This window comes from Leucoraja erinacea, chromosome 17 (genome assembly GCF_028641065.1).
Source record: "Leucoraja erinacea ecotype New England chromosome 17, Leri_hhj_1, whole genome shotgun sequence".
Classification (NCBI taxonomy): domain Eukaryota; kingdom Metazoa; phylum Chordata; class Chondrichthyes; order Rajiformes; family Rajidae; genus Leucoraja; species Leucoraja erinaceus.
Window position 1 is genome coordinate 38,065,401 of NC_073393.1, and position 9,463 is coordinate 38,074,863.

A 9,463-nucleotide genomic window follows, 5' to 3' on the forward strand; every position below is an offset into this window, starting at 1 on the left:
AAGGTACAGTGACATTTGATGCAATTAAATTACATTTTCACCTCCTGCAGTAATAAAAATATTACAGAAACAAAATGTCACATGGTGTTGCACGTTTTCCTGATTGTACTTCATGAGATCTTGATTTCATGAATTTTGGTGATATAGGATCAGCAGCAAGGAAACTGAATGCCTTAAAATCACATGGTCTTAATGTAGAAGGCCATAACTGCTCCACCATCCCATCAGATAATGGCTGATCAGCACCTCCACTCCATTTTATGCCATAGTAGCAATGTTACAACATTTTGAGATTTAAAAAATCAAGTCTGCAATTTATCCCATCAGATAAAGCATAACAATAAGTTTAATTTGACACCTAATTCACTTTCATATCTCAAGTAATAAAAAAGTTATGGCCATTTTCATACTCGGAAATTAGCATCTTGTTCCCTATTGATTTTCTATGGTCATAACAAAAAAGCTGTGATCGTGGACAGTCAAAAGCCCATAACCTTCTTAAAAATTAAGAGAACTGAATGAAATTTTCAGTTATCATAGATTGAAGCATTCTGAAACAAATATAAAATAATCTTACTTGGATGACCTGAAATTAAAGCATATAATCAGTTAGTTACCCAATTGTAGCCAATTTCAAACTTCAATTACTAGATCTAAACATCTATCCATTTCTTAATAAATGATTAACATTTTTAAATAGCCCAAGTGTCCAAATAATATTCACAAATAATTCACAATAAAACATGATTTTTAAATCTCATTTACATCAATTTATAGGCCAAATGGAAGGAATTTAGTGTTCAATTGCTGTAAATTAAAGTCAATTTAAATCAGCTTTCTAGTGGGTTCCTGTGAACGCGCTCGTTTAGAACGCTCATATTGCGCTGGATTTGTGCCCTCAAGTGCCCAGAAAAATACTGCGGGATATAAAGAGCCCAAAATGAACTACTCGCTATAGAAAACTTTATAAACAGGGTTCTTAAGAAGCCCCATTTAATGTAAAAATAAGGTACACACCTTTAATTGTTTGCTTTATAAAACCCTGGGGCTGCGAGAGGTTGCGAGCTTAGAGAGTGATTTAAACTACTATAACTATTTTACAAGGCCATAAAAACTAATAATACCTTTTGCGACGGGGTCTTTCAGCGATTTTCCGTTAATGATTTACTAGGCTGAACATTTTCGATTGCAACAGCCTAGTAAAAATCGCGTTTTAAACCCGCCCCCTCTAAACAGCGCCAAAATCGCGCACACGGGGTGGGGCAGATGCTCAGACACGATTCAGGTAGGTTTTGTAACATACCTATGCCATAGCTCCACATCCCTTTAAACCATCACCTGATAATGATCAGAAACGTCAGATGCAGTTGCAAAACTAATTTTATAATGGAGATGAAATATGTGAGATAATAAGAGGGCTTTTGACATGTCTTTATAAGGCATGCCACTAAAAGCTTGCATTATCAGTGGTGTTATTTATGTCCCCTCTCTCTCCCATTCTAACTGTATATGTGCCACATGAAATAGTCGGTGCATTCAGTGTCTCTGCCATTCACCAGCACTGATGGACGGTGACTTATCTCTGGTGAAAACCAAGCAAAGGCAGCAGCTGGCCTTGCAGAGATCTACTGTATGCCGGTGCTACTGATTCTTGCCTGGTTTTACTACAATGGAACTCAGTCTATGGGTGGCATTTATTGAGGTTTGATCCCAAAACCCTGCGCTGGATGATAAACTGTTCTGATGCTATTGGAGAAAGGGTTTTGGAAAACCTACTCAACATTCTTAACAATTAATAGATATTGTGCCACCGTCAATAAAACAGTATATATTTTTGACGCGATTGGATTTCAGCTTCGAGGTGGAATTGGGTGATGATGAAAGATGTTAAAATTAAATGGGCGGCACATTGGTGCAGTGGTAGAACTGCTGCCTTACAGCGCCACAGACCCGGGTTCAATCTTAAGGGAGCTGTTTGTACAGCGTTTGTACGTTCTCCCCGTGACAGCGTGGATTTTCTCCGGGTGCTCTGGTTTCCTCCCACACTCCAAAAACGTACAGGTTTGTAGGCTAATTGGCTTCGGCAAAAAAAAATTGTAAATTGTCCGTGGTGTGTAGGATAGTGTTAGTGTACAGGGTGATTCAAGAGTTTCACGAGTGTTTATTGTCATGTGTCCCAGATGGGACAATGAAATTCTTGCTTTGCTTCAGCACAACAGAATATTGTAGGCCGACTTGGTGGGCTAAAGGGCCTGTTTCCACACTGTAATCGCTAAAGGTGAGCTCCACTGGGGATTCTGTTGTTAGGTTATGAAACCCAAAAGAATGAGTTTCCTCCAGACTTATGCAGTAGTCAAGTGCTCGAAGCCACAGAACAGTGGTCCTTAACAGCTGCCAAGTTACACATACTTTTACTTTGCAAAAACACAGCATGACTATTTCAGACTATGCTTATCATCGGAGATCAACTACTAATGGTCAATCACTTTTGAAAGTGATAAAGTAGCTCTGTGATATAAAATGTCTGCCGTGCTGCTCCTTGGTTCAATTCAGAAATCAAAAATCATCTGTGATTTTCTGTCGACTAATTTTAAAGAATAAGGTGACATAAACTTCCAATGTCTGAGTGGATTGCTGGATACATGTTACACCCTCAAGCCCTTGTCCCACTTAGGAAACCTCTGGAGACTTTGCGCCCCACCCAAGGTTTCTGTGCGGTTCCCAGAGGTTTTTGTCAGTCTCCCTCCCTGCTTCCACCACCTGCAACCTCCGGCAATCACCTGCAACCTCCGGGAACCGCACGGAAATCTTGGGTGGGGCGCAAAGTCTCCAGAGGTTTCCGTTCAGGTTTCCTAAGTGGGACAGGGTAAGGCGGCACCCGTCGGTCAAAATGCATCATCAGTCTTTATTAAATTTTAATTATCTAACTATTGCTTTGTTTATAACATCCATGAATCAAATAATTCCCCATTTGACTAATTTGAATTAATTACTTGCATTTCCTATGTTTCTAATGCACTTTTACATGGTCACATTGTACCAAATTATGAGGAAGATTTTAGGGACCGTCTTGATTGCGAGTACAGTCAAGGTTTGAGGGACCATTTCACAAATGAATAATTAGCCCATGTACCTTTCACGTACTGCATCTTTCCACTGAGGGGAACTTCTCAGTAAATGGGTAATTTTCCGCACCTGATCAGCCGCATGTATCTGACTGTATGGATTCTTGAATTTGTTCATACCCATCTCATTCAACTTCTCTTCCACTTGTTCCAACATTGTGCCCAGCCGGCATAGTTGGAGGCTCGGTCTCGGATTCTTCAAACCAGTTGCGGGATTTCCTGAAAGGAGAAAAATTGGAATCTATACTTTTCAATAAACTAATTTGATCTTGGACTGTCATTGATGCAAGAGACAAAATACTGTCTGTTTGGATGTCATTGCATCAGCCGTTAGAGGCTTATTATGGGAATCAAAATTACTAATGAAGCAAAACACTGGCTTCATAGACAATAGACAATAGGCCATTCAGACCTTCGAGCCAGCACCGCCATTCACTGTCATCATAGCTGATCATCCACAATCAGGACCTCGTTCCTGCCTTCTCCCCATTGACTCTGCGATCTTTAAGAGCTCTATCTAACTCTTGAAAGCATCTAGAGAATTGGCCTCCATTGGAGAATTCATACTGCAGAATATAATTTCAACTGGACCTTCCCATCCTGACTGAAAGGGGTCAAGATTACAACTTGTTACTGTGTCATTTCTTGCAGCACATTAATTGTTTGACATTTCTGTAGCAAAAGCACTACTCGATTAAGCGACCGGCCATTTCAAGCGTGTAGATGCAGTTATCCTCTGGTAGATTGATGGTTAGGAACAGAAGAATATATAATGCCTGAAATTAAAACAGTATATCATAGCAATGCAAGGAAAGTTGGTCAGAAGCTGACAGAGTACATTTAAGTTTTCATCAGGACCGCCGCTGGAACAAACATCAACAGCAGCTCAAATATCATTCATTTGTTGAAAGGAGCATTTTAGTTTACCCGAAATGTGCTGATCTTCTAATGCAACGTGTTGCCGGCAATCATATGCTACAGACTGGTGCATTCAAAGGTGCAGAGATATACACTGACGGATGCACTGATGCTTAGTAAATGTAGTCTATGTACATCAAGATTTTAGATGAGCTCTTCTAATCATCGGGTGTTTCGGGTCTCACAACATCAGACACCCTCGCCCAGGCGACCCAGCCGGGGTTGATCAGGCCCCGACTTGCATCCCAGCAGCAACCGCCCACGGATCAGCCATCTTAATAACTACTCTGCAGGGGTTGGGAGATTCTAGTGCGCGGAGGGGCTGGGCTCTATGGGTTACTAAAATAGTAGTGACATTGAAGTGCTTTCCTTACCCTTTGTCATATTTTCATTCTGGCTCATTTTCTGTTGTTCCACACTCATCTGGAGGACATTTGCTAACAGCACTAAAAGCTGGTTGACATCACCAACATTGACTTCCTCTTCCACTGATGGTACATCATCCTTCAGGGTCTTGGAAATAAGATTGATGATCTGTTTAATATCCTATTAGAATGGTAAGAAAAATATGAGGCAAAACAAATAACATATATAATCAAAAATGTCTTCCCTTTTACAAAAAAGGACAATTGCCTGGGTGAAGCAAGGAGAGGAAAATAGTACAGATTTTAGGCTCATTATACGTTCTTTTTAACAAAGGTTTTAGAGTTTTTTAAAACTTTTGTAAAAGGCACTTTTTTTTCTTTCCAAAGTAGCCGTAGAAATGCTGACCTGCAATAGAGACTCGGGAGTGAGTGGACGGGCATTGGGACTGGTGAACGAGGGGCTCTGCGTGCGTTGGTATTTCAATGCATTTGTCTCACTTGGACGAGGGCGGACGGATCTGAAAATCTGTACAATTCCCAGGTTGATGGGAAACATAATGATGGCACTCTCGATCCCGATTATGAACTCTCTCATGAAGAGACTGAATTCTCCTGCAGTAAATAATGAAAGGATAACATCAGCAACTGCTGACATCGTTTTACCAGCAGGAACAATTATTCAGCTGAATGATATTAGCATTTTGTCAATTTTCTTTCTATTGTGAAATAAGAAGTTATACATAAGTATTAATTATATTTTAGAGCTCTGTCTCTACTTTTTTTAATTCAGAAAGTAATAAATCATAAGTTATCATGAGTGATTTATGATTGAATCAAATCGTAAATGATATGCATGTTGATGTTATAAATATCACTGGTACCCAGAGTTGTGTACTGCAATGACTCATTGGGTGATGTGCCCCAGAACATGATGTTGGTCAACATTGAACCAAGAAGGAGCGAAAAGCAGCAGGAAACTCGCTGAACACGAGTGAAGGGACTTCTTGATGGACGCTCAACAACTGAAAACCAGATATGTTGGTCGGTCAGACTTTCAGCTATCTTCATGAAGAACAGGTTTCTAGAGTAAACAAACAAAGACGTTAACACAGCCTTTAAAGTACAATGCACCATTTCTGCTGCGTACGAGCATGAAAAGTTATCATCTAGAGAACGGTTGAAATTTTCTTTGTTTCATGTGTTGCATTTCCCCACTCATTGCAACCAGTTTACATAAAGTCACAATCTTAAGCTTAATCCACAACTGAAGTCCAACTAATGCTCCGCATATGGTCTATCATTTTAATATATGTACTTCTGCATCCTATCAAAACAAACTCCCAAAGACCCTTCTGCCTTGTTAATGGTTTTCATCAGTCAAACTACTTTAAAGAGAATATTAATTTCAAGCATACAGGGAAATATAAAATAACAAACAAGTTGAGATAAAGAGCAGATAACATAGAACATTACAGCACAGGAACTGGCCCTGTGGCCGGCAATGTCTGTGTCAAATATAATGCCAAGCTAAGCTAATCTTGCTGCCTGCTCCTGATCCTGATCCATAACTGTTCTATTCTTGCATATTTATGTGCCTTTCTAAAAGCACCTTACACACTACTATTGTACCTGCCACCTCCACCACACCCAGCAGCATGTTTCCCGCACCCACTACCTTCTGTGTAAACTTGCTCCGCAAATGTCCTTTAAACTTTGCCCCTCTCGCTGTAAAGGCAGGATGACAGTTCCACCCTGGATAAAAAGGTTCTGACTGTCTACCCTATCTATGTCTCTCATAATGTTATATACTTTTATCAGGTCTCACCTCAACCTCCATGGTCTAGAGAAAACAATCCAATGTGTTCAACTTTTCTTACAGCTAATACCCCATAACCCAGAGACCACACTGTTAAACCTCTTCTGCACCTTCTCCAAAACTACATCCTGCAATGGGGTGACCAGAACTACATGCAATATTCCAAATGCGGCCTTTCCACAGTCATATAGACTTGCATCAGGACTTCCTAAGTCTTATCAATGCCCCGACCAATGAAGCCAAGTATACAATATGTCTTCTTTGCACTCTATCTACTTATGTTGTCTCTTTCAGGGAGCTATAGATTTGCATCCCAAAATCCCTCCACATGTCAATGCTGTTAAGGATTTTGCCATTAACCTTATACCTTCCTCTTACATTCAACCTTCCAAAGTACACCACCTCATATTTGCTTGGATTAAACTCCATCTGCCATTTCTCTGCCCATTTCTGTAGCTGCTCTATGTTCAACACTATATTTCACAGTGTTCCCGTCTGCAACTCCAGCATCTTGGTGTCATCTGCAAAACTACTAACTAACCCATCTACATTTATCGCCTCATCATTTGCATACGTGACAAATAACTGAGGTCCCAGCATAGATCCCTACAGAATTCCACTGGTCACTGACCTCCAGCCAGAATAATATCATTCCACCACAACCCTGTGCTTTTTTTAATGAGTAAGCCAGATCTGCAAACCTGTGACCAAGTCACTGTGAATCCTATGCATCTTAAAGAAGAATCACTAATCCAATCCAATCCAATATATTTTATTGATTACTGGAAGAGCTTCATTTCCACATCAGAAGCTGCATGGAATACTTTGTCCAGTATGTTTTCGCCAATGTCGATGGCCAGCCATGAATTGCAGATGAAGTGCCATTGCTGGCCAGCTTTAATATCCATGATAGTCACACGGTTCACATACCTGCAGAGTAGGTAAAGCTGAGAGTCATAAACTGGAGAATAAGAACAAAGGAAGAAAATTGAAAATAGTGGAATAACACATTTGAATTAAGTTCAAACCTATGCAACTCGTAGTCCAATGAAATATGGACACAGTTGCTGCCATTCACTCATGCACCAGACTATCTGAAGGAATATATTAATGTTCAATATCTGGATGTGATTGGCAAGATGCCAGTACATTCCTAATTGGGCTTGTGATGGTGATGGTTTTTCTGGGGACCAAGTTCCAGGATTTAGACCTGGTGACAATAAAGAACCAATGATATATTTCCAAATCAAGATGATGCACAACTTAGAGGGATATCTGCTGATGGGGGTGTTCCCATTCATTGCTACCTTTGATCTCTAAGGCAGAGCTTGTGGGTACGTGACGTGCTGTCAGAGTGGACTGGGTAACTAAATTGCAGCGCATTTTGTAGATGACATACAAGGCAGCCTCTGTACATTGGAGATGAAAGGCAAGTGGTTGATGGAATGCTAATCTGCTTTTCTGTGGGTGATGTTGAGTTTCCTGGTAAATCAAGAATATTCTACCTTTCTCATCATTTGTGATTTGTGGAAAGTGGATATGCTTTGGCATTTCAGGAGGTGAGTTGCTCCACATAGGACACTCAATTTTTGGACCTCCTCTAGTTGTGATAATATTCAAGTTGCTGGCCCAGTTGGATTTCTGATCAATGTTGACCCCCAGGTCAGGTCGGGGAGAGTCTGATAAGTGGTAGCTGGAAGGTACTGAGAGATATGGCTAATAAGCTGCAAGGATCTTTTCCCATTCCCTGAAAGATAAAGCCATGGAATTCAGCATTTTTCCTCCAACTCGATATGGCCCAAATCTATTTCCTAGAAATTAAAACCATGGCTTCCAGCTCCAGTTCCCTACCTCCCAGTTCGGACCCAAGCCGGACTATCGGTACCAACTGGCTATCTACCTCCATACACAATAATTCTCCCACTATACTTAATCCGCCGGAAGATCCATGTCTTCAATCAGGAAGGGTTTCGGCCTGAAACGTTGCCTATTTCCTTCGCTCCATAGATGCTGCTGCACCCGCTGAATTTCTCCATCACTTTTGTCTGCCTTGGGTAATTATCCACATTGATGGATAGATCCTTGTATTGTAACTGCACTGCAGCAGTTTGACTGAAGATGGAGTAAGTCCTGGAGTATATCTACAGTGTAATATTGTCTTGTCCCATAGCCTCTATTATATTAATACTCTTGGCTTTTTGTTGCTATCACATAGAGTGAATGGAATTGGCTGGAGATTGGCTTCTGTGATGGTGGCAATCTCTGGAGGAATCCAAGATGGAGAATGTAGTTGGCATTTCAAAGTGAAATTGTTGCAAATACTTCAGCCTTTAATTTTGCATGCATATGCTGGGTTCCGCCATCGTTAATCGCCATCACGACTTTCATATGAAGAAAGACTGGATAGACACGGCTTGTACTCGCTAGAATTTAGAAGATTGAGGGGGGATCTTATAGAAACTTACAAAATTCTTAAGGGGTTGGACAGGCTAGATGCAGGAAGATTGTTCCCGATGTTGGGGAATTCCAGAACAAGGGGTCACAGTTTAAGGATAAGGGGGAAATCCTTTAAAACCGAGATGAGAAGAACTTTTTTCACACAGAGAGTGGTGAATCTCTGGAACTCTCTGCCGCAGAGGGTAGTCGAGGCCAGTTCATTGGCTATATTTAAGAGGGAGTTAGATGTGGCCCTTGTGGCTAAGGGGATCAGAGGGTATGGAGAGAAGGCAGGTACGGGATACTGAGTTGGATGATCAGCCATGATCATATTGAATGGCGGTGCAGGCTCGAAGGGCCGAATGGCCTACTCCTCCACATATTTTTCTATGTTTCTATGTTAAAAATGGGATGGGGATGCTCTTAGAAGTTCCTCCTCCTGTTAGCTGTTTAACAGTCCATCACCATTCATGACTAGATGTGATAGATCTGCGGAGCTCTGATCCAGTGAGACTATTTACCTTTGTCTATCGCACGTTGCTTTTTTAACTTGGCGTGTAAGTAGTATTGATTTGCAGAGACACTTAGCTGGTGCCACCTCATTTTTAGGTATTCCGGATGATCTTCCCAGCAAATTCTCTTGCATCCCTCATAAATCAAAGTTAAGCCCCAGTCTTGATAGTAAGAATGGAGTGTGGGATATGATCAGCCATGAGGTTACAAATTGTGGCAACATAGATCTCTTCTACTGCTTAAGGTCCGATGTGTCATGGTTGCCCAGTTTGGGGCTGCCAGACTTGTTC

General features: G+C 41.0%; 1 protein-coding gene across 1 annotated transcript; it reads right to left on the reverse strand.

Annotated features, from left to right (window-relative positions):
* Positions 1–4,807: 4,807 nt before the first annotated feature.
* Positions 4,808–9,263, reverse strand: LOC129705479 (polycystic kidney disease protein 1-like 2). Its single transcript, XM_055649069.1, has 3 exons — positions 9,182–9,263; positions 7,008–7,185; positions 4,808–5,489 (listed from the first exon to the last, which is right to left on the reverse strand). Exons 1-3 carry the CDS (start codon positions 9,261–9,263, stop codon positions 5,231–5,233), a joined length of 519 nt encoding a protein of 172 aa, XP_055505044.1. The 3' UTR covers positions 4,808–5,230.
* Positions 9,264–9,463: the final 200 nt, after the last annotated feature.

Bases quoted from the DNA above. Each gene is read 5' to 3' on its own strand.
- LOC129705479 (XM_055649069.1), bottom strand. From the start codon at position 9,263: ATGAGGTGGCACCAGCTAAGTGTCTCTGCAAATCAATACTACTTACAC. The intron at 7,186-9,181 runs GTAAATAGTCTC...CTTATTCTCCAG, and splicing joins GCAACGTGCGATAGACAAAG to TTTATGACTCTCAGCTTTAC. The intron at 5,490-7,007 runs GTAATCAATAAA...TGTTTACTCTAG, and splicing joins GTGGAAATGAAGCTCTTCCA to AAACCTGTTCTTCATGAAGA.